The following is a 25,393-nucleotide window of genomic DNA, read 5'->3' on the forward strand; positions in this document are numbered from 1 at the left end:
CACCCAGAAGTCCTGCTTGGTTTGGCCTGTCTCTCATGCCGCCCACCTCTTGATATGCTGTGCCCGTGTCCATCCTGGATTGAGCGAGATAACATGGCATTGACTTTGAGTGTTAGGGTGGACAGGATGCTTGCTGAGGCCCAGGAATCCTGTTCTTGCCCACCCTATGGGCCATGGTGAACTGTGTGACTTCCAGCAATTCTGTTTTTTTTTTTTTCCCAACCCATTTCCTCATTGTCAAATTAAGAAATGAGTTTATATCAAGAGCCATAAATGCAGACACCCGCAGGGGCCAGGACCTTGGCCCAAAGGAGCCAAGAATGCTGAGTGTGATTCTCTAGAGAGACCGTGGTTACCATCTCAGGCTCCTGGCTTCTCTCTACTTCTGCCATGGCATGATCACTCTGGGGAGAGGAGGCAGCAGGGCTAAGGTCCTCATTTTTCTTTTTTAAAGATTTCATTTATTTATTTTAGAGGGTGGGAGAGCATGTGAAAAGGGAGGTTGGGGAGGGGGGAGAAGCAAAGAGTGGGGAACAAGAACAAGCAGACTCCCCTCTGAGTGTGGAGCCCACGGCAGGGCTGAGTCGTACCACCCTGAGATCATGACCTGAACCAAAACCCAAGAGTCAGATGTTTAACTGCCTGAGCCACCCAGGCCTCCCAATCCTCATGTTTTTCAAGAGGAGCTGGAAACTTGGATTTCTGTGTTTTAATTTTTAATATTGACAACTAGTTTTGAAAAAAAAAAAAAAAACACTATTGAGCCCAGACCAAATATTTCTTCAGGCTGAAAAGAACCTCCCACTCCCATCCTGTGCCACTAGTTTGTGACCTCTGACCTAGATAATTACTAGGCACCAGAATTTTGAGAACTGGTAAGGAATATGATTCTGTCTGAAGCCCCAAATAGGCATGCACCCTTACTTTCCTATGAAGGTAACCGTATTGGCTTGCCATTGGCTTATGGAAAATTTTCTTTCAGTGAGTGGGATGCACGTGTTTCTGATCCAAATACTAAAAGTGGTTGTGCTTCGTGACCAGTATTATATCGTGAGTTGGGGATGAGATTAAGGGTACTGTTCACCATGAGAGCCATGGACCCTCTTGGAGACTTTTTTGGCATAGATACCCAACAAAATGCTCTACCCAAACTCTGTCAAGACGTTAATTTTACAAATGATGGTAGTTAGAATTTATTGAGCTCTTCACATGTGCCAACAACCCTGCCAGCTGCTTTGTAAAAATTACCTCTGTGGTTGACACTTCTCTGAGAGGTAACTGTTATCACAGGTGGCCAGATTGAGGCCCCAGAGAGGTTAAATACTCATGTCAGAGGAGGAAAGTGGACTTCCCTCTATGACAGCCTGCTCCCTCTGGAAGGGGCCAGATCACACTCAAAACCCCAGGACACCTGAGCAGGCTGACTCGCAGCCCTCTCCCTGGACCCCCCCCCCCAAACGATCATATAGCCCTTTGGGGGGGGACCTACCTGCTTTCTCAAAAACAGTTCAGCATCATAGCTCACTCAGCGGTTGCTTAGCAGCCAGCTAATATTACAGCAAAAACAAACGGATCTATTGGAAAATAATGAAATCAGTTATTCGTGTGGACACAGCGGCAGAGTTTCACTAAAAACTCTCCTACCCCTTTGCTGGTTTCTTCCAAAGAAGAAACTTGTAGATGTGTGGCTTTCACTGGGTTTCAGAAAAGGATCCAGCAGGGCGTGGCTGACCTGCACATGAATCCAGGTTCTGGCACACCTTCCCCACGTGTCCCTTGAGCAGCTTACTTAGTCTCTCCAATCTTCTGTTTTCTCAATTAATAAAGGCGCTAGTCATAACCTCTCGCAAGGGGATAGTAGGCACTCACCTGGGGTGAATTATCTGTCCCTCACAGAGTTCAGACCCCTACCGGGCCAGGCCGCCACCCCACCCCCTCCCATTGCAGACTGCCAGCTTTAGTATAGCCGGGTAACTTCACATAACCATCACAGCTTTTTTTTCTTATAAAATGAGAAGCTGTATACTTAGGCTCATTTATCTGAAAAAATATGTAGTGAGTACTGTTACGTGCCAGGCAGTGTGCTCCATGGTGACAGTGCTGTCCCTGGAGTCATTCAGACCTACCTTTCAATGCCAAAAACTCCTTACTCATCATTTAGTTGACCTACAGAAAGGTGCTTAACTGTTTTTGCCAAATGGGGATAATACTACTTCTTCCCTCTTCAGGTCCTGGGAAAATTAAACGAAATAGTATTTGGAAAGCACCTGGCACGATGCCTTACAACATGCCTCATTCCATGACATTGCACAGCTGCCATGACCCTGCCCTGGGTGCTGGCGCTGTCACAGTGAGCAGGACAGGCTGGTAGGTTCCTGCCGCATGAGGGTTACGTCCTAGGGGCCACTGTCAACTTGCAGTTGTTGCTGCTGTTCGTGTTACCAATACAGAAACAGAGAGAAAAGATACAGGAGCTCAGACTCACTAACAGATGACCCCGTGTGGGTGGACAAGGATGGCCTTGAAAAGACATGGATGGTGATGGGCACGAAGGACTAACAGGTGTAAAGGCGTGATATATTTTGACATTTTCAAAGAATGTTCCAGAATGGCAGAGGAATCGAAGGTGGAGTGTAGAGACAGCTCCTCTCAGCTAGGACATTGCATATCCATGAGACTGGGCAGGCTTCCCACCTTTCTCACTAATCCTGCAGAATCTTCATCTTTGTTCAATGCCTGAAGCTTAAAACATCTGCTCTGCTTTGCAAATGTCGCCTTTGCTTTCTAGGGGACACACATGCCACCCTGCATGGAGACTATATTCTGACGGTGTGCAGGAATGACAAATTTCAGTTTCATTCTGTTCTCTCCAGGATGATGGCTCACCAGCCTCCCCCATCAGATTTCCCCTGGCACACACAGCTGCTCTATAAATACTTGTGAAATGTGTGCTGAAATCTGAACGAGACCAGGTAGAGGTAGCACCAGGCACGGCCAACTGGCTGCCTCCCAAGAGCCGTTACTAGGTGGCACTTCCACGGGTTAATTCATCATTTTAGTTCTGCTATCTTGATAACATTTAACGTTTACTGGGCACGTGCTATGTGCCAAGCACAGTGACAAGCACGTTGCATGCATCTTGTCATTTAACCTCATATTAGAGACGAGGTGGTTTCGACTAAGTAGCCTGCCCTCAGGCATGACATTGCCAAGAGGACAATTCGCTTATCCTGGGGTTATCTGAGGTGTTCTACACCTAACCTGTTTATTGATCCCATTGCCTGACGGGCCCATCTCCACCACCACCATGATGGCCATGACCATTGTCATGGGTCGTATTGGTCAAGTGCATCTCATGCATTGAAGAACCGCCTCTGCGTGAGATAGCCCATTAATCCTCATACCCTGCCCCACACACAGGAAGAGAAAACTGTGGCACAAGGTATAAGTTGGTGCAGGGCACCTGCTGGTGAGTGTCCAACTGGGACCTGCATCCGGGCCACCTGCCCCAGAGCTGCCCTCCAGACTTTGGGGGTCTTGACTATCCTCGCATAATCCACAGCGGGCACCTAACGCAGAGCCAGCACACAGAGCGCTCCGATGTGTGGCCCTGGTTGCTCACAGTCAGCATGGAGCCAGCGGGGTCCTTAATCAAGGGTGAATAGGGATGTGGCGGGTTACACGAGGTGATGAATACGGACAGAGTCCCTGACATAGAGCATGGCGCTGTAACCCCAGCTGTTCCGGGTTTCTAAAATTTGCCCCCAAAGCTCATTCTAAGCTTCCCTTTCTTCCTCCCCACTCTCTGACTGACAGGCTATCTCCCTGGATATGTTAATACCATGCATTTAGGATCTTGCTGGGGCCTGGGAGCCCCCCGGGCTCTTCAGATGACTCTGCCCATCTCCGACCTCATCCATTATGTGTGTATTTTACAGTCGCACTCTCTGTGGGCAGCCTTCTCACCCTCATTTGCAAGTCTTTGCTGTTGCCCCCACACACCTCCTGGAAGCCTGTCTGCCAGGAGCTCATTTCCTAGGCAACTGTAATCGAGGCTGAGGCTGCGCACACCCTGTTACGTGCCTCTGTGTTCAGGGAGGAAGCAGGACCGGCGGTGCCAGGGCCGGCCTCCGGGTTACGGGGCGCAGGTGGCTGGCACTGCAGCATTCTGCTCCCGCCTCGCCCCGGCCCGAGGGAGGCTGGTGGTCAGATGCGGCCCGGGCTCCCTGCTGGAAACCATGCGTATCTAGTGCTGTTGAAGCTGGGCAGTTTCAGGGGTGGGGGGCAGCCGGAGACGGGGCCTCTGCTCGCCTCCCCGAGGCACACACGCACACATGCACACGTGCGCGCGCACGGATGCCCTTCCTTGCCCTCCCGGGTTGGGTACATGTGTGGCCGCATCCGCCTGCTGCTCCTCACCATCTGCCAGCTCGCTCACGGGTTGGGTTTGCACCCTGCCCACACACTCGTTCCAGGAAGAAGCCAAAATCAGAAAAGGGTGGGTGAGTCTCAGACGTGCGCCTCAGCCTTCTCCTCCAGCAGGGATGGCCTCAGCCGCGCCCATGTCCTCCTGGACGACATCACAGGACAGTGGGAGTGCACGGCAGCCTGTGAAGGGACAGGAAGGAAGGAGCGCTTCACAGGCGCCTTCTGTGTACCAGGTGCTGGGCTAGCTGCTCGACACATGCTCCTTTTTCTGTGACCAACCAGTCAATGCTCAGAGCTTTCATAAGCGGGAAGATTAAAACGCAGAAGATAAATGTGCCCACAGGCCCTACAGATTAAGTGGCAGGACTACAATTTCAACCCGTTTTGGAAACTGTCATTTCCAAAGGATGATCTTCACAATACCATCTTCTCCTCCATATGACAACTGCAGACTGACTCCTCCATTCCCTCTACATTTGTTGAGCGCCTACTGTGTACTGGAGCTGGAAACCCCGCCATGAGCAAGGTTCAGCCCTGACCTGGAGCCTAGCGGAGCTGACAGGTGCACATTCAGGCAGTCTGCTCGCTGTTACCACTGCTACCTCCCACCATTGCCAGTGAGCTGAACAGTTTTCAGAGAACCAGTCCCAAAGAAGATGCCAGCCAGCCATCCAGGGATGCATCAAGGCCAGCAGAGGGGGCAGGAGAGGTGCCGAGGTGCCCAGATGCCAGGAGCCAAGCTCCTCCTGCTGGCTGCGCACAAAGCCTTAAGAGAAAGGGTGAGGCCATTCTGGGGTTTCTGAAACAGATGCACATTCCAGCACAAGTTTCTTTCCTGCCTCCCACCCCCTTTAATATAACTTTCACCTAAATCCCCAGGAACTTATGAGAATCACTTGGACTCCTTACAGCTCGGGTTTGATTAAACAGCATGCTCTCTGACATTGGAACAGGCTCTGCAAATCTAAGGCTCTGAAGGCTGGTAGGCCTCCTCTCCTGGCTTTGTGACGGCAGCCCCAGTGCCTTCAGCCCGTGGTTCCCAGCAGTTTGTCACCTGTCAGCTCTGGCCTCAGCCATATTGCACTGCCACAAAATATCAGTTCAGCCAGTTCTGTTACGGGAGAAGTTTGCATGGTCAGAGATCGAGGATCCCTCACCCCTGCCCAAGGGGTAGCGGCTACAAGAGGTACCCCATCTAGATGGTAACCAGCACTGTGAGGGCTGATGCACAGAGCAATTCCCTGATCAAAGCCAAGGCAAGTGGGAAGATGCTCTCCAGAATTCTGGGACAGAGTTCTTTAGCTAAGGGCAGAGGGAGTGGTCTTAGCGCCAAAGGTGAGAGGAGTTGAAAAAGATGAGAATGGACCAATCTGTCGAGTTTAACAGTAAGGGGACACTGCTGACCTTGGCCAGATTCAGGGGGTCACTGGCAGACTCCACTAGTTTAAAGAAAGGAAATCACCAGGTTAGGAGGCCCAGTAAGCCAATAGGTCCATGCGCACGTCTCTGCATCTCCAGACCCTGCCTGTGTCCTGGCTTCCACACCGCCCCCCACCCCGCTGCTGTGAGGCAGGACCTGCCAGGCGGAGAAGCATGCTGGCTGTAGCTCCTGGCCACGGACTCCAAGAGGCTCACTGCTCCAGTTGCAAATTCACCGCATTCATAGACTTGACTCCAATAGAGCCTGTGATTAATGATCTTTCCCAGTTATTTCTAAGCTGCTGCAGCCTTAACTAATACAGTGAGTGTCTTCTTCACTTGAGGAGGAGGATATGATGATGGTGATTGCACCTGCCAGCTGGGTTATAAGGCAGCTTGCTTGACCTCTCGGAGCTTTAACAACTTTATCAGTAAATCAGAAATACCAGTGCCTCTGTCGCACGTGGTGATGATTAAAGAAGTAAAGCATATAACATGCTTGAGGGGCCTGATACTGAATATACATACGCACTCGTTATTGCCATTTATTGACCACCTACAGTGTACTAGGCATTCCTAAGAACTTCAGCTCCCCCAAATCCTATGTGCTTTCTCATTTCCAGAACTTCACAAATATTTAGAACCCTCTCCGCTGACCTGCTAACTCCTGCTTCTTAGGAAAAAGTGGCAGGAAGCTCTCTGTGACTCTGCACCAGAGACCGCTACACTCCTGCCTTCCTCCCTCCCCGAACTTTGAGCTCGGTCCCAGCAGAGGTTTTGCCTCTTCATGCAGCGCTGTGCTCCATAGCTATGTCTGGCCTCATAAATATCCATTAATTAATGAGTCTTTTATCTTAGTTCTCTTAACAACCAAGTCTGTGAAATATTTATTATCAAGATAAGGAAACAAAAGCCCAGAGAGTCAAGCAGATTGCCCATGATTACACAATTAATGAAGTAGGGGGAGTTAAGATAGGCTCTGTCATCTAGAAGGTTGTTTTTTTTTTTCCTCACGATTCAGCCTCCCTTGAAACTGGTGTTCCCCTGGGAGAGAATCAGCCCTCAAATGTGTTGAAATAATTTTAGCTGGCTCCCCTTGGAGCATCAGAATATGTGGCCACATGGATGACGCGATCCCATGCAGCTGCCACGTGGCCAGAGCTGAAGGGCATCTTGGTGCTGGGCATGGATCCGGGGTCACCCCATCCCCTGCCCTGGTCCTGCAGCTCTCTGAGTTTGCCCCCTCCCCCTCACACCCGATAGAGACAGCCTGAAACAGGAGATCATTGCAAAAACCCTTTCTTTCTATTTAAACCTTACCGTGCTAAATCATCAGAGGTAGATGATTTTTCTCATTTTGTGTTCCCAGAGGTGACACCAGATTGGGTTGGCAGTGCCCAAGCCCACACCCCTGAGAGAGGAAGCATTTGTCTCTGGGAATCCTGACTAGGGTAGCATGCATACAAGTAGAGAGGAACAAGTCAGCTGACCCTGTGAGGGAAACAGGCAAGTAAGTCACGTCCTGTTTTCAGACAAGTGTTACCATCTGTGGGACCCCTAGGGGGGCCTAACTGGAAAACAGCCTCCTGTCCTGGCTTGAAGCTCAGTGTTAAAGGTTAGGTGTTAGGAAGTCTTATTCCCTCTCCTCTGCACCATGTGGGTTAATTCTTTCCAACCTCTAATCACATAAGGTGAAATGAAACGTTTTTCACAGCAAAGATACTCATGACAAGGTTGTATGTTTTTGCCAAGTATGAGGTCCCGTTTCTTGGTCAGTTGCCTTGGGCTCCGTAAACATCACTGCTTCCATGCTGACCACCATTGTGCGTTCCGGATGGGGGATGAAGGGCCAGCATGGTGACATGGATGCTGTTCCTGATGTGTGACTCAACCCTGCTCTTATGTTGACTGGATTTGTTTCTGCAGAACTAGGGGCAGTGCCTCTCCAAATGGCCAAAGCCCTTGCCCCTACCCGTTAGCTGGTCTCGGCTGCTGCTTCAGGTCCTATTCCGGGCGCCAGCAATCCAGAAAGAAGCCACATTGCCAAAAGCCAGTGGTCAGCCTCCACTGCTCATCTTGACTTCTCAGCAGCGTTTGACAGCTAACGGCCCCTCCGTTTCTTTCCTCTTGGCTTCCTGAAGAGCGTCACTGTCTCCTGGTGTTTCTTTCACCTTATTACTCCCTCCCTTTCGTTCTCACCAATGGCTGCATCTCTTCTCATCCTACCCTCCCTTGGAGATGTTCAGTCTCGTGGCTTTAAATGCATTGGCCACTGATCCCCAAAATATCCCCACCCCACCCTGTCTCTTGACAGGACTCAAAACTCACCTGTCCAACAGCCTCCTCATTGCCTCTGCCTAGTTCTCTCAAGCATCTCAAACAAACTGTCAGAAACCTAAGTCTCATCTTCCCCCAAAAGCCCACACCAGGGTCTCAGTTGATGGCAACTTCAGTCTTCCTGTGATGCAAACCAAGAGCCTTGGGTCACCTCCTGTCCTCCACCTGCACACCCCACACCCAGTGGGTAAAGAAATCCTGCTGGCTTTAGAACCAGGCCAGTTCTTTTCACCTTCATTGGTACGATCGTGGTCCAAGCTAACTCAGCCGTATCACCTCGGGAGCCCCCTAATTGGTCTCCCTGCTTCTACTCAAGCAACACTGCAGTCTGTTACCAACACCGCAGCCAGAGGGATTCTTTTAAATATAAAAAGCCCCTCATCTCCTTAGCTCACAGTTCCCCAGTGGCTCCCCATTTCACTCAGTAAAATCCCAAGACCTCTGCATTGGTCTCCTATCGCTGCTGTAACAAAGTACCACAAACATGGGCGTTGAAAACAACACAGATGTTTTATCTTAGAGTTCTGGAGGTCAGGAAGAGAAACCGGTCTCACGGGACTGACATCAAGGCGTCCACAGGCTGTGTTCTTTGTGCAGGCTCTAGGGGAGAGTAGGGGAGAGTGTTTCTTGTTTTCTTAGGGGGATCCACAGTCTTTGATTGGTGGCCACATCACCCTCACCTCTGCTTCCATCGTCCCATCTCTTCTGACTCTGACCCTCCTCCCTCTCTCTGATCCAGACCCTCGTGATTACTCAGATGATACAAGATCATCTTCCCATCTCAGCATCCTTAATCGCATCTGCAAAGTCCAATTGCCATGTGAGGTTTCATATCGTCAGGTTTCTGGGATTAGGACATGGACACCTTTGGAGGAGAGAGGGGTGGTGTTCTTTTGCCTCTCTCAACCTTCAGTGATCTCCAAGACCCTGTGTGACCTGCAGCTCTCCTTCCGCCAGTGCCTCTCTGGCCTCATTTTTAAAGACTCCCCCTGTCCCTTATTGTGCTCTTGTTATTAGCTAAGGCCTTTGCACTGGCTGCTTCCTTAGCCTGGAACGCTCCTGCCCCATATGGCCACATGACTACCTCCTCGCCTACTGCTCACCTCCATGAGGCCTACCCGCAGCACCTTATCCAAAACTGCAACCTATTCCCCACCTCTGGCATTCCTCATCACCCTGACCCAGCTGTGTTCTCCCTCACGACAATTCCTGCTTTCCCACGTGCCCCAGGATTCACTTACTGTGCTGTCTCCCTCCCAGAACTGTCAGCTCCTTGAGGACAGGAATCTCTACCTGTTGCATTTACTGATGTTTCCCAAGTGCCTGTGCAGTGCCTGGCACATGGCGGGGTGTGTGAGGAGACGAACAAGTGGAAAACAGCAGTCTAGTCACACCTCGGCCAACATTGGCACCAGCCTTTGGGACCAAGGTCAAGCCAGCGCCGGAGGATGGGCATGATCAGAATCCCGGCCAGCGTTTACCACTGCTTCTCACCTGCCGGACACAGGCCCTGCTCGGTCCTCATGGACCCCGTGTTGTCACCACCGCCATCATCACAGACACAGAACATGCGACAGAGAGGACAGGCAATCAGCCAGGAGGCGAAACCCAGGCAGCCGGGACCCTCGTCCCCACCACCGAAGTGGGAAGAGTTCTGCAGCATGCCACTGCTCCATATTTCTCTGAGATGCTTCCCTGTGATCTCTTCATGTTTCCCTGGTGACAGAGACCGGTCCTGGGACAGAGGTTAGGGTGAAAAGGAGCGAGATGGAGGGCGGGCTGTGTGTGTATGGGGGGGGGTGCACACGTACCACCCACCACTAGGATCAGTCCTGGGGTGTGGTCATACTGAACTGTAGGAAGCCCATCTTTCTAACAGCATACCTTTGGCACCACCCCCATGGTTGGTACAGGAGTCCTCGCTACCCACTCACACTCTCCCCAGCTCACCACTTTTCCCAGCAAAACAGGCTGTGAACTCTTTGCACACTTGACTGAACGGAGAGGAGACACTGAAAGGAAGAAGAGGTACAGGAGGACTGGGGGGCCTGAAGACAGACGCTGCCCAGTGCACAGATCCCACCACCTCATTAACTCCCCCTCCACCAGGTTGGAGAGGCCGAACTTGCTCTATCTAGAACACCTGAGTTGTTTTTGACCAGAAGAAGGACCCAGAGAGCTGGCTGGAGACTGGGATCAAATACACTCTGTTTAAACAGATAAGCAGGTTAGCATCCAACGTCCTGCCCTGGATGCAAGAATCTGTTGTCCTTGCTGGCTCCTCTGCACTCACCCATGTCTGGCAGTTAGGCCCCCCAGGAGGCCGAGCCCGAAAAGGGAAGGGGGCTCATTTGTTCATCAGTTACTCTGGGTCAGTCTCGAGAGTGACTGTTTTTACTTCATCCTTTCAGCAAGCCTGATAAGAGTTGTCATCTCCATTTTATAGACGAGGAACCTGTGACCAGAAGAAGTTGAATATTGTGCTCAAGGTCATAAGAGCATGGCAGGCAGAATTTGAACCCGGTGCCAGCTGGCTCCAAGTCCCGTGTACCTGCTGTGCTCTGCTACACCAGCAGGGTTCGGAACAACTTGTAGAAGCCTTTTTCTAAGAGTTCCTCAGTCCAAAAATGCTGTAGTAGGTTTGGGAATATTTTTGAAAGTGTCTCTGGCCAGAAGTAGGGATCTGGCCATCAACCAGGATTCTTCGGAGAAATAGAACCAACAAGACTGGATACTTGTTTTAAGGAACTCTGGGAACTGGCAAGTCTGAAATTCATAAGACAGGCCAGCAGGCTGGAAACTGAGGCAGGATTTGGATGATACAGTCAAGAGGCAGAACCTCTTCTTTCCCAGGAAAGCTCAGTTTTGGCTCTTACATCCTTCGACTACTTAGATGAGGCCCACCCAATGGTTGAGGGCAAGGGCCTTTATTTAAAGTCAACTGATTGTAAAATTACTTATATCCACGAAATACCTCCACACCAAACTTTAGATGAGTGTTTGGCCAAACGGCAGGCACCATAGCCTGGCCAGGTTGACACAGAAGAGCAACCACTGCAGGCTGAACCATCACAGACCTAGTACTTTACGGGTGCTGGGCATGACACCAAAGACTTCCATATGCACATGTGCTTGTCCCGCCCCACAATATTTAACACGAGCATGAACTCAGATTCAGGATGGTTCGAGGGACTTCCTAGGAGGAGTCTTAGAATCAGAGCTGGAAGCCAAGTGTGTCTGATTGCAGCTGCACCCAATGACTTTCCAGAATCTTCAGTGTTACTCTAGATTTAGCATTCTACAAGGGGTGAATGAAGTGACTGACCCAATGCCACTCAGCTCGTCAGGGCTGGCTCCGGAGATCAGGTCTCTTGGCTCCCAGTCTGGCCTTCTCACCTCCATGTACGGCCCCTCTGTTCCTGGAAGATTCTGCCTTTGAAACACTCCTGCCGGACTCACTTTCCAGATAAATGGTGGAGGCACATTGTGCATCCCTAGGTGGTCAGCAAACCCCCTGCAAGGATATGCCAACAGGAAACCGGCCGGAAGGGTCCGAGCTCTATCATTGCCAGCTCAATGAGCAGATGTGCTCAGAGTCACTGTCCTGAAAACCACTTTATTGCTGAAACAACCTCATAATGAGACCCATTCAGGACATCCATAGCAAGACCTCTTTGGACTGCATCTGAAATGGACCTCTCTAGTGACAAACCCATCTTTGTGGCAGTTTGTGTTTCAACGAGATTAAGGGGAATTTTAGAAAGCACTCCAGAATCTGATGCTCTCTATGCGGAGAGAAATAAGACTTTCTCAGGCTGCACTTTGTAAAGCTTGCCACTTACCAGGTCGGTTTACTCTGGACCTATCAGGGTGGTTTGGTTGCACATAACAGAAACCAATAGTAGGCAGCTGAATTGAAATGAAAAGAAATCAAAGAAAACAAGACAAAAAAAAAAAAAAAACCAGTTGAGTGGTATTTCTTAGGGAATCAAAGTGGAATTTGGAAAACCAATACTTGAGACTGTAATTAACCTGGGCAACTCTGGGCTCTCTGCTGCAGAAGCTCAGAAGCCTCTAGAGTGCTGCCTGACATTAGCACGTGTCAGCCCTGTGGTTTCCAATCTCTGCATCTCTGTTCAAATTTCCAGGAGTGAGAAACCGATTTGCTCAGCTTGAATCCAGTGTCTGCCCCTGAACACTGCCCTAGCCATGTGTTCCTGGAGCTGCTCCTACATGCAGGAGCCACAAGAAAGAGAATCACCTTTGAGCAGGGCAGTCCAAGAAGTGGCTACTGTAACCATGGTTATAATAGCAGTAGAGACACGTGCACATTCATAGATCTCTGTTGTGGATGTGTGTACACACTTTGCCCATGCTTTGTGGTTCAGTGCTACTGGCTTCCTACGCTTTTTGCAATTATCTTGGCATAATTAGCTGTGAATGCAATCTTGGGCTTTTAGCATCCTGAGACATTTGCGACCAGAATGTAAATACCAAGCAGGAAGGATTCTGGCTGTTTTGTTCACTCTGTGTTTCCAAGTGCCTAGCACGGTGCCTGGCACAGAGTAGGTGTGCTCAGGGATTGTTGAATGAGTAGCAACCACTCATCAGTGCTGGGGTGCTGCTTCTCCCCGCTTCCTGGTGGTTGCAGGGGCTTTTTCATCTGGTGAGTCCACAGATATTCTCTAGACCCTTGTGGCCCACCCCCAACACTCAGAACCAATAGCTAAGGTATCTAGTTTTCCTGGAGGAAAGGTGGTGAACCCTGGTTCTGCCTATGGCTAATACAGGATTGACATAGAAGAGAAGGCTTGGCCATGGATGAAAGCATCTTGGGTGTTTGAAAACTGGGAAGTCATTGTTCAGGGAGACAAGCAGGAGAGGAATGCAGACCAAAGCAGCCTGACTCAGGCTACTCATCCAACTGGCTAAATCTAGCTCACCCAGACTCTATCTTGGTGTCATCCTTTATGAGTCTCCCCAGAAATAGTGACATCAGGGTCTTATATCATTCGGTATATAGTTAACATAAACCTAATTACAAAGAATTAATTACAACTGATATTCAAAAAAAAAAAAAACAACTGGTATTCAGAGGATTCTGAAATGACCTTCTGGTCCATCTCAGCCACGCCCTCTCCAGGGGGCACCAATGCCACCCACCCGCTTAACCGGGGCTGGCTTCTGAGACCTGTCCTTACTCTGACCTCATCATTCACAGACACCAAACCCTGCCTGTCCTTCTCAAACCACCGCTCTGTTCTTGCCCCACACTGGCCTCAGCTCACAAAGTTTTACTTCCTGGGAGCGCTATTCCCCTTTGCAGACCCGTCCCTGCTTGTGCACTGGTTCACAGTTGTGTAGAGTGAGGTGACTTTAGTGATACAACAATAAGTGATACATCTATGGAGGGGCTACTTCTTCCAACATTTTGCAAAATGCCTTCCAGTGCCCTGATTACCCCGAGGAAGAGGGCTTTCTCTACTTCAGAGATGATAAGCAGATAGCCTTTGCTAGCACCGAATCCCAGGAGTCAGTGGTCTGAGCAGGAAGCCAGAGTGAAGTACCAAAGTCATGGCCAAAAGGGATCATTGGAAGATCAAGCCAGGGAACAAGGACCGTGTTGTGGTATAATAGTGACCACTTGTTGCCACAAGCCAGCCGTGTGCCAAGTGCGCCAAGCAGTATTTGTATTTATGTTACCTCGTTCAGCCTCTACAACAGCTCCGTGAGGGAGATAGCATTGTCCCTTTTCAAGGAGGAAGAACCTGATGTGGTAAGAGGCTGAATTACTTGCCTGGCAACAGACTCAGTGAGTGACGGAGCCAGGATTCGAACCCCATCTGTGTTCATTACAAGACTCCTGCCTTGTGTTCCTCTCTAAGCCTTTCTCCCTTTCAAAATGATGGCCACAGAACCGGGAGATGGCAGACAAATCTAGAAGGGCAGGAGCTGGGTCTCAGAGGAGCAGGGCAAGTCGGCCGGGCTCAGAGGTGGGAGCGAGGAAATGCACGGAGCATGCCCCCCCTCATGTGGACACCAGAGCTCTGTTGTGTTGGGCGCTGGCTATCGAGGCAGGGCTGCCTACTTTATTTTTTTTTTAATATTTTATTGATTGATTGATGAAAGACATGGAGAGAGAGGCAGAGACACAGGCAGAGGGAGAAGCAGGCTCCTCACATGGAGCCCGGTGTGGGACTTGATCCCAGGACCCCGGGATCATGCCCTGAGCCAAAGGCAGATGCTCAATCACTGAGCCCCCCAGGTGCCCCAGGTCTGGCTACTTTAAAGGCTCAGGGCCTGTGGGACTTGGGCTTGAGAAGTCGAAAAGATGGGACCCAGAAATGCCCAGGTTGGTGGCCATCTCATCAACTTGATGTTGGACGTTCGCATGTGGCCAGTGGTGGTTAGCCCAGTGGACTCTGAGGGCTGGACTCCAACCCCTGTGGGTCCCCAGAGACCTGCCTTCTGCACTTGGCTCTGACAGGGACACTCACTGTGAAAGTAAGCCCCTCCTGTCTGGCCTGCCCTCTGTACTCTCCAAAAAGACTCCGCTTTTAGGATCAGAGACAACATTTCTTCTCTGGCCTCCTGAGTGGTATTGGACAAGCTGCTTGGCCTCCATGGGCCTCAGTTTCCCCATCTTTCAACTGAGAGTTTGACTTGGGCTTTCTGTCCTCTCCCCCCACCCCCATGCCAGCCACATCCCTGCCCTCATGTGGGAGAGGCCTCATGGGGACCCTGTCTCTGCCTGCCCTTTCTTTTCAGGAAGTCTGTCATCCAGCTTGACCTTGCCAACACCAAGAAAGCGATGATTGTCCCTGCGTTCGAGACACTGCGCTACCGGCTCTCTTTCCCCAAGTCGAAAGCGGAGCTGCTGTCGATGCTGGACATGGGGACTCTCTTCACATTCAGGTGAGTAGCCTCAGTGTCCTCCCCTGGGGGTGTCTGAGGCCTTCCTGTTCCCAGAAGCCAGGCTCCAGAGCCACTGGCTCACAAGCTGGTTGCTACCTTAGACCATCTTAGGGCCAGAAGAAGTGCCACAGGCCCCCAACTAGGCTTTTGGGATATTCTCTTCCCATATGCCGCACGCTTCATCTTGTACATGGCAGTGGACATCATGTGTCTGGATGGAAGGACAGATGTCAGGTAGGAAGTTAGCTCACGCTTTTTGTACTTTACTCAGAGTAGATTCCTGATCCTGTCTCAATTCTGTTTTTGGATTTGTGTGTTCCTTCATTCATCTGGGAAGTGGGTTCGTCCTGTTGGTTACTATTCCCTCGTTCCCTTGTTTTGTGAGCGGTCCAGATACCAAGGTCCTTGGGCCGAGGATGGGGGTCCATAGCTTCAACAACCCAGGGCACCAAGGTGATTCTGGGGTTGAACATGGCAGAGGGGGCAGTCGGCTGTCCTGTTGCCCAAGTGAAAGTTTTTTTTTTTTTAAGATTTTATGTATTTATTTATGAGAGACAGAGAGAGAGAGAGAGGCAGAGACATAGGCAGAGGGAGAAGCAGGCTCCACAAAGAGCCCGAAGTGGGACTCGATCCTGGGACTCCAGGATCATGCCCTCTGCTGAAAGGCAGATACTCAACCATTGTGCCACCCAGGCATCTCTGGTTTGATTTGGTTTGTTTTTTTTAAGAGTTTATTTATTGATGAGAGACACAGAGAAGCAGAGACACAGGCAAAGGGAGAAGCAGGCTCCATGCAGGGAGCCCGACGTGGGACTTGATCCCAAGACCCAGGATCACACCCTGAGCCAAAGGCAGATGCTCAACTACTGAGCCACCCAGGTTCCCCCACAAAGTACAGTTTTGAACAAGCTCCTCATTGGCCTGATTTTCCAAGCCCCCAAGTCCTGCAGGACCATCGCTGGGGAGCTATCCTGCCACCTGTCCAAAATGCCCAGGAAGCGTGTACGAGTGTGCAGGTGTGAATGGGTTCTGACTCCCGGGAACAGGCTGTGGCATTAAGTCTAGTGCCTGTGGGAGAAGTAGGAGTCCTCCCTGGTCTCTTGACAGAGCAGTCTGAAAAGAGAGCCACTGCCCCACCTGCTCCTATTTTAAAGAGAAGCCTCCACACCGAACAGTGTAAAAACAGCCAACACTGCCTGTGAGTAAACATATCACACATTTCTAGGCAATCTGAATTTTATTGAAAAGGTTATAATAACAACTTTGGTGTCCATACTACTGTTAAGTTACCAGAAGTTTCTAGAAGGCTCTCTCAAATTTTATTTTGGGAAAGTAACCTGATGAGATAGGTTATTCATTCAACAATTCAGAGATGATTCTTGTTCACGTTTCATGCAGATAAACAGAGGAGTGGAGGGATCCTGCTAGAGCCAGAACTCGAACCCCAGCCTTCTCCCTCTATCCAGAATTCTGGAAAGTGACCTGAAATGGTTTAATAACCCCCTAAACCCAGACTTCTTTCTTCCTGGCAAGAAATAACAACTACCATTTGGCGAATATATAACTTGTACCAGACACTGTCATCAGCTGTGTGATCCTCACAACAAATCTATGAGGCAGATACTGTCATTCACCTTTTACAGACCAAGAAACTGAGGCACTGAGAGGCTAAATAACTTACCTAAGGACACACCACCAGGGCATGGCAGAGCCTGGATTCAGTCCAGGTCTCAGGAGCTGCAAAGACCATGCTTTTAACTCACATACCATTGAACTGAGTCCTGAATGTTCAGTGTTAGATGCAGGTAAAGACTGACGCTCTGAGACCAGATCTTAGTGTGAGCCTCCCACAGACGCCAGAGCCTGAAGGCTCCATGTCCGGCAAATTTCCAGGGCATCTTTCCTCCCATCTCCATCCCCAGGTGATGTAAGAACTCATTTCAAGGCCATGTCTGTGGCAGGAAAGCTGGGGTTTGGCCTGCCATGTCCATGATTCCTGCTCTGGCCAACAGCTCACAGCCATGAGGCTAAGTGCTAAATTACAGACCTTCTCCCCCAGCCCCCTGAGAAATTCCTTGTCACCTGCCCTCCAAATGATGAACTCTCAGGTCCCCTCACAGCAGAAACCCCCTCCCACTGCAGCTGGAATGGGAAGCGTTCCCCACCCCTGCCTCTCCCCTCCCTTCTATGTTCTCAGAGTGGGGTCCCTGGACATGTAGCCTCAGCATCCCCTGGGAACTTCGAGGCTTCAGGTCTCAAGCTGCATCCCGGATGCACTGGATCAGGACCTGTGTGGGTGGAACCCAGTGACTGGTTCGCCAGGAGTCTCCTAGGTGATTCTGATACTCAGCTCAAGTCTGAGAACCGCTGCTCAAAGCAGAGTGCCCCCAGATCTCTTCAGAGTGGCCTCCCATGTGCTGTATCCAGGAAACCTCTCATCTCTGTTTGGTTATTTGTTTTTTGTGTCTTGTTTTTTGTTTTGTTTTGTTTTGTTTTTGTTTGTTTGTTTGTTTGTTTGTTTGTTTTTTGGAGGCTCCTGGTGTTGATGGTCTCAGAGAACGAGCCCTGGAGTCCCGTGTCTGTGGCCTGACAGTGGTTTCCTTGGGGCATAGTCAAGCTCTGGCGTGGCTTTGGGGCAGGTGAACTGTAATGTCACCCTGTCCTGTGCTGACCAGCCACTCAGCATGCTGGTCCATCTTCAAGCCGAGCTAACGGAAGCTGCCTCCCCACCCCAGGGGACACAGCAGCCCTCCCCCTCTCTTCTTCTTTCTCACACTAGGCCAAGAGTTTGTATTCCAAATAAGATGCCTATTGAAAAAAAAAAAAAGATGCCTATTGATACACGAATATCACTGAGAGTAAGGCCCCTGTGGATTGACATCATATCCAGGCCAAACAAGAGGGAGAAATGAGCACATCTTCATTTTTCGAGGCATCACTATATATCAGACACTGCTCTGGGTACTTTATATGAATTCACATCATTGTCATAAATCCACGAAGGAGTCATTATTCCCTCTGTTTCACCAACAGAAAGAAACGAATAGTAATTATTATTTATTAATAATGTCACCTAGAGAAAGAAATGAAGGAACAGAGGAATTGGGTAAATTTTCTACACCTGCTGAATGACAATTCAAACCCAGACAGCTGGCTCCAGATTCGTTGTTCTTAGCTGCCTTGTTAAACTGCCTCTTAGGGAAGGAGCATTTATTAAGTGCCTCCTGTGTGCCAGCACTGTTCCAAGCTCTCTATAAACATTTCCTCCTTCCAGTTCCTTCGCCATTCAGCAAGAGAGCTGTTCTTTTCCCCAGGGGACACAAGAGGGAAGTGAAAGCTGGTGTAGATGGTTTGCTGACCAAACTCCTCTGCTCCTAAGCAACGGAGGCAGGATTTGAACCCTGATGTGGTGGCCCCACTATGCGGAGCTTGAGCTACAGTGAGTTCCTGGCCGCCAGAGGTGCAGGTGCGAGCGTCAGGTGCCAGAGACCTGTAAGCTAGTTCACGAATAGAAGTCAACTCCTTCCCAGCCTGGTTCTTGGATTAATCCCGACATCTTGCAGTATCCCTCCTTCTCACACTCCGTTAAGGGGGCATTACTCTGCCATTCATTTCCCTTCCCATCGTGTGACTGTGGTTTTGGTGGCGGTTGCTGAATTGATGGAGCTGGGGATTCAGGTCCCTGCCCTCTGCTAGCCTGGCAGGTAGCCCGGCAACACAGTGTCCTGACAGGCCACAGGTTGGCCAGTGCCCATTCAGCCACACTGGGCAGTTCCTGGGTGTCCCAGGGAGGCCCAGCCTCACGGGGTAAGCAGGTGGCTGCGTCCCTACCAGAAAAGCTCCACTCACCACACTGACCACTGACTCCCACTTACACCTCACCTTAGAGCCTGCCTGAGTGGAGGTGGGGCCCCAGACCACGAGCTCCTTTCTCCCTAAAGCTCCCTAACTTGTTGGGGTCCTACCTTTTTCTGTCTTGCTTTCATATTTTTCTACAATGTTCTTTTTCCCTAACCCCTTGCTCTTGGGCCAGCTCTGCTGCTTCACTAGGCTCCCGGCCTCCTGCCATCTCTTTGTAGTTTCCCAAGGCAGATTCCTGCCCACTACCTGCTCTCTGTCTTAGATACCCCTCAGGTTTTTAGATCACTTGTTCATTAATTTATTCACTGACTCTCTGCTCTGTAGAGGCCAGAGAGTGTGGGTGACGGTGATGAAGAGGAGAGATCACCCAGCATAGCAATTCAGGGACCTGGCCCTTTGGCCAGACTGTCTAGGTTTGAATCCCAGCTCCATCCTTACTATTTGTAACCTGATACTGAATAAGTTACAAGAACTTAAAGCTGTAGGTAGAATATTTACAGTGTAACCAGTATATAGCAAGTGCTTAATATATGTTAGCTTGTTATGATTGCTGCTACTGTGGTGATATTCACTTCTGTTGCCATATAAGGAATTTAGAAGCTTTAAACAATACAAATTTATTATCTCACAGTCCCTGAGGGTCAAAGATCTGGGCATGAGGTGGCTGGATTCTCTCACTCAGGGCCTCACTGGTGGGGGCAAAGCTCCAGTTCTCCAGAGCACTCCTCTAGGCTCCCTGACTTTCTTCCTTGCACATGGAGGACTGTGGTCACCATTTCCTGCTGGCTCTTTGCCACGTGGCCCCACAGGCAGCTCACACATGGCTCTTTGCTCTCTTCCCCCACATCTAAAAGTTCACATGATTCGGCCAGCCCCACGCCCCACCAGTAATTCCCCTTTGTTTAACCCAAAGTCAACTGATTAGTAACCTTAATTACATCTGCAAGGATCCTTTTTGCCAGATGATGTAACATAATCACAGGTTCTGCCTCAAGGGGGAGAACGTTCTGTGAGGGACAGGGTCACTGTGTTCTCTGGTAGGAATAACCAGCACAGACCGACCTGCCCTTAGGTCCCTATGAATGATGCAGAGCCCTCCAGGAAGTCACTTACCCCTTCATTGTGAGAGTCTCCTCTCTTAATGGAGGATGGAGATGACAGACTGGATTAGTTTCCTAGCACTGCCATAACAAGATGTTATAAACCAGGTAGCTCAATGCAGTGGAAGTTTTTCTCTTAATTGCAGAAGCCAGAAATCCAAAACCAAGGTGTTGGCAGGCTCATTCTTCCTCCAAAGGCTCTAGGGAAGAATCCTTCCTTGCCTCTCTCCAGCTTCTGGTGGAGGCTGACCGTCCTTGACATTCCTTGGCTTGTGGGTACATCACTTCAGTCCCTGCCTCCACCTTTCCATGGCATCCTTCTGGTATGTGTGTCTCAGTATCCACATTTCCTTCTTTTATTACTTTTTTTCACATTTCCTTCTTATAAAGACACCAGTGGTTGGAATAAAGCCCACCCTAACCCACTGCGACCTCATCTTGATATATCTGCAAAGACCCTCTTTCCAAGTAGGTCACATCCACAGGTACTGGAGGTCAGACTTGAACTTATCTTTTTTTGGGTCACAGTGCAACCCACACAAGGACTGTATCTGCATATACCTTTTCTTCCTCCAAAGTAGTAGCATTGGTGAAGCTGAGCTTCCTTCCTTGTACCCAATGGCTTTTCTCCATGTGACCCAGGTACCACGTCTGGACGAAAGGCCACGCTCCCACAAACTTTGCCAAGTGGCGGACCGCCACCACGCCTTACCGTGTTGAGTGGGAGGCTGATTTTGAGCCGTACGTTGTCGTGAGAAGGGACTGCCCTGAGTACGACCGGAGGTTTGTGGGCTTTGGCTGGAACAAGGTGGCTCATATCATGGAACTGGATGCACAGGTGAGCTGATGGAATGTCCTGGAGCTGTTGCTATGGGGGAAGAAGCCGTGTAGACTTCAGGGCTGAAAGGGGACCCTGGAGGTCAGAGAGCAGAGCATGGAGACAGAACAAGGTGTGGTCAGGGACCACAGAACAGAACATGACAGTGCTAATTCTCAGGGCCACTGATTCCCAAATCATTCCTCTTTCTCTACCTTTGGGTGAGAGTTGGATCCCTGAGCAGGACCCAGGCAAGTGTGAGTGTCCTATGACAAAACATTTCATTCCCCATCCTCACCCAATTTAATGATGAGAACAACAAAAAAAAAAAAAAATCATCACTTGCCTTTTGTGCCATGTAACTGGCACAAAGCATTCTACAAGTTCGATATAAGGGACACAAGAAGGCATGTGGCTTGAGATGTAGCGCATTATCTTACTCTGTCACTAAAAACAATGATTTGGGGGCTATGTTTAATTGTGAAACATTTTCATTCATTCAACTAATACTTACTAAACCCCTACTTCAAAAGAAATTGGCAGAATTCTAACAGGATACACCAGGTGTCTGCGAGCTCTTTCTGCAGACGACCAGATAGTAAATTTGGGGGCTTCGTGGAGCCTACAGGTCTCTTTACTCAGCTACTCAACTCGGCTGTTGTAGTTCAACTATAGACAGTAACTAAACATGGGCGTGGCTGTATTCCAATAAAACTTTATTTATAAAAACATATAGGAAGCCGGACTTGCTGCAGTGTTAAATAAACAAAAGCACAGCTAAACTAATCTGGTTAAATTACGAGAAGGATGCCTAGGCCTCTCAATCCCACCTTTTTCCCCTTTGTGTGTTATTCTCCAAGGCTTCTCCTCATGGAGCACGGGATAAATATCTTTCGACAGGAGCACCTCAAATTTAAAAAAATAAAATAAAAAAGCAAGGTTGGATGCTCAGTGCTGGCTACCCCGAGAATCACCTGGAGAACTTTCCAACAGTTCCAGTATGTTTGAGAGCAGTCCTGAGTGATTTTAATAAGCATCTAAGGTTGCAAATCACTGGTGTAGATGGGAGGTTGTAGAATAGGGTCCATACTTAACAACAGAAGCATGACCTTTAGTATCCATTTTTTCAGTACTACTGAAGGTAGTGCAATGCTGCTCACAGAAACGTTCAGGCTGCCCCAACTTCTGCTTGAAGGAAAAGAAATGCCATATTCTTGTGTCCAGCAGTGCAGTGAGGTGAACTGGTTCAAATAGTTAATTTTTTCCAGCACTGAGACCCGGCTTTTGTTTGTTTTAAGGCAATTTTGACAGAACTCTTGAAAATGTCTTGATTTATTTTTCTTTCTTTGCTGGTAGCACAGCCAAACGTAACTTTACCCTTTCCAGCTATTTCCCGAAATAATGAGTACATACCCCACAGGTAATCCAGCACACCTGTAGGGCTAGTGGGATTGGCCAGGTTCTTTGTCCCCACAGGAAAGTCCCAAACAGCTAAGCTCTGGGAGCCCTTGCATTTTCTCTTCAGGATTTATCTTATTCCTCCCCACCATCAACTGTCATTTCTTGCTGCTGTCAGCGTTCCTCCATCTGGAACAGCTACCTTTCCCCATTCTGAGTCTCCCTTTCAGAGTTCATTCTGATCTGCTCTGGGCCGGGAAACTAGATGACCAAAGCTTAGCAGACGTTATGTCTGAAATCAGAGCACATGGGGTCTGAGGGAAGGTGTGCTGGCTTCTCTTCAGAGTTCCGTGTCCTAAATTTGTGTCACCTATTTTGGCTCTTTGGAGGTGTTTTATTTTTAGTCTGAATTTCTAATGCTGAGTGGAAGCTACTATACCGTAGCGTGACTTATCATAAGGATGAGTAGGCAAGAGCTTTGTTCTAAGTGAGCTTCTATCCGGTGGGGTCTTTTTTTTTTTTATTCTTTGTTTTGGTCCCCTCTTGTGTACTAATCTGTTGAGGCTGTCAAATCTCATCAAGTCCTATGAGAAATCACGTAAACAGACATCATTTAATTGAACAAGAGCGTCTCTCATGGCTTGCATCATTCTAGAACAACCACATGGGCACGTGCTCACATTTACCAAGAACCTTTCATGGGCCAGGAGCTCTGTCCAGCACTATTCCCTACATTATTGGTCATCTTTCAAGGTAGGTATTATTACATTTGCTTTATAGATGAGGAAACTAAGGCAGAGAGAAGCCAAGTAGTTTGTCCAGCGTCATGGCAACAGCCCTGCACTGTCCCTCTCCGGCATGGCTGTCTCTCCATACACCCTCCTTGCTGATGTCATTCTCCACTTCATTCATTCACTTGGTCATCTGGTCACCCACTTGGGCATACACCGTATAGGCCTGAGGGTTCTTGCAAGTGCTCACGCCGCTCTTGTCTTCCAGGAATATGAATTCATCGTGCTGCCCAATGCTTACATGATCCACATGCCTCATGCCCCCAGCTTTGACATCACCAAGTTCCGGTCCAACAAGCAATACCGCGTCTGTCTCAAAACCCTGAAGGAAGAGTTTCAGCAGGACATGTCCCGCCGCTATGGCTTTGCTGCCCTCAAATATCTCACGGCCGAGAACAACAGCTAGCACCAGGAAGTCCGCCACTAGGGAGAGAGACCTCTTCTACAGGGGGAACGCCACTTGCTCTTTGGGGCCCAGCCTTCAAACTCAAAATTGAGCGATGCTTTTTTTGGTTTGTTTTTATTTGTCTTTTTGGCCCAACAAAGCCGCCCACACTATAGAGATCTGAGATAAGGATCCGGCCAGCGTCTCTCTGCTCCACAATCTGACATTCCCAGGATGCAGAAGAATAGCTCATCGACACAGTCTCTTCAAGAGTGGGACACAGAGGAGTTCCAGGGAGCAAAGGGGTTATCCGACCACAAAGCCTCAAAACCAAGCAGGTCTTTAGGATGTTCTCATTGCTTTTTAAGAAAGGGGAGTCAGGGTGCTGGGGGTTAGCCATCCCAGGAAATAAAAGCAAAACTGTCTCTTCGTTTGAGGAAACTTTCTTTTGTGTCCTGCAATCTAGCTGTGTATCCAGGGTGAGAGGCAAACCAATGATCTGAACCAACCATTTGGGAAAACCCAGTGGGGACATTATACCTGGTAGGACCTGGAGGTGGGGTTGGTTGGTTCTTTATCCTCAAGGACACTGTTGTTTTGCTTTGATTTGTTTTTGTTTGGGGGGATTTTGTTTGTCTGTTTGTTTTTGGTCTGGGAATCCAAAATAGAAAACCTGATCTTTTAAGGCTCTGAAGGAGAATCCGCTGCCTCATCCAGCATGCCCCCATCAGCAGTGGCCCAGCAACAAGTAGGAGAGTCTTTGGCCAATATTTAGACATGGGCAGCCTTCTTCAGGATTATCACCGAGGCCCCCGTGACTTTGAATCCCCTACTCTCCAGAATCCAGGGGCTAAGACAGAGACTGCGGAAATACCAAGACCAGTGGTTCTACAACTGGTCACATATGCTATTGGCCATGACCGGTTTGTGGGGAAAGGGCTCTGAAGGGACTCTTGCGGTGCACACGGAAGGCACCAACCTCTCAGGCTTTAGAAGAACTGCAGTAGTTCACACAAGCCCAATTCTGAAGACCCATGTTGCCATCTGGAGACCTTCGGGAAGAAGGCCTCGGGTTCCTCTGTGTTCATGCCGCCTCCCTGTGGCTGGGACAAGGTCACGGCCTCAGGCTCCCTCTGGGACCTGTCGGGGGTGGGGGCCGGGGAGTTGGCAAGCACCTTTACCGTTACACGGATTGAGGAGACACTGGACTTTTTACCCGTTTTCTTGAATCTTCAATATTAATGTTGTGTTTACATTGATGAGAACAAGAGTCCACGCCTACTCTCGGCGAGGCTGTTTGTACTAAGTTGCAATGTGACCAGCGAACGCTGCATTCAATAAACGAAAGTACGGACTGTTTCTTCCCCGCTCCCTCCCAGTCTTGTGAGATGATGCTGCCGAGACACATGCCAGTGTAGAGAGCAAGATCCATAAACGGCAACCTTACACTTTCTGTTCTCCCATTTTGTTTTTCTCATCATTCGAACCTTAACCTCGCTCGTTTTCTCCTTTTCTGAGGTTAGATCTCACTTTATGCCCCAACCCTCAAAGCATCTTCAGAGTCTCTGTCCATCTTCTGTCTCAGCGCAGAAGCCAGACACTTTATATCCCAGCTGCTAGCAAGGGAGATCCTGGTAATCACTGGGAGCGAGCCCCCAACCCTTTGTCCTGGTGGTCGTGTGACACCCACAGCACTCTTACGAGATCCTTCCATGTGTTATATGCTCAAGTGGAGATCTCACTAAATGTATTTAAAAAGCTTAGGAAAACAATTATTTGGACTAATCCTCAGATACGGATACATTTCCGTGTGTATGTATATGAATGCGTGTATGTATATATATTTATCATACATATGTTACATATATATAGTATATACGGGGCATGTACATCCCCAAATTAATACACAAATACTATAAAAAGATAGCACAAACATATTCAA

General features: G+C 49.3%; 1 protein-coding gene across 5 annotated transcripts in view; it reads left to right on the plus strand.

Annotated features, from left to right (window-relative positions):
- LARGE1 (LARGE xylosyl- and glucuronyltransferase 1) overlaps positions 1–24,810 on the plus strand; it is a 527,056-nt gene extending 502,246 nt beyond the window's left edge. For 4 of the 5 annotated variants that reach the window (XM_026010946.2, XM_072741868.1, XM_072741866.1 and 1 more), the window contains exons 13-15: positions 14,953–15,099; positions 20,703–20,898; positions 23,275–24,810. In XM_026010946.2, coding sequence (XP_025866731.1) covers positions 14,953–15,099; positions 20,703–20,898; positions 23,275–23,472 — 541 coding nt within the window. In that variant the 3' untranslated portion in view covers positions 23,473–24,810. Of the gene's footprint in view, positions 1–14,952; positions 15,100–20,702; positions 20,899–22,930; positions 23,029–23,274 lie in introns of all 5 variants that reach the window. The other variant, XM_072741869.1, reaches the window with a different exon arrangement.
- Positions 24,811–25,393: the final 583 nt, after the last annotated feature.

This window comes from Vulpes vulpes, chromosome 16 (assembly GCF_048418805.1).
Source record: "Vulpes vulpes isolate BD-2025 chromosome 16, VulVul3, whole genome shotgun sequence".
In the NCBI taxonomy this organism is placed as follows: domain Eukaryota; kingdom Metazoa; phylum Chordata; class Mammalia; order Carnivora; family Canidae; genus Vulpes; species Vulpes vulpes.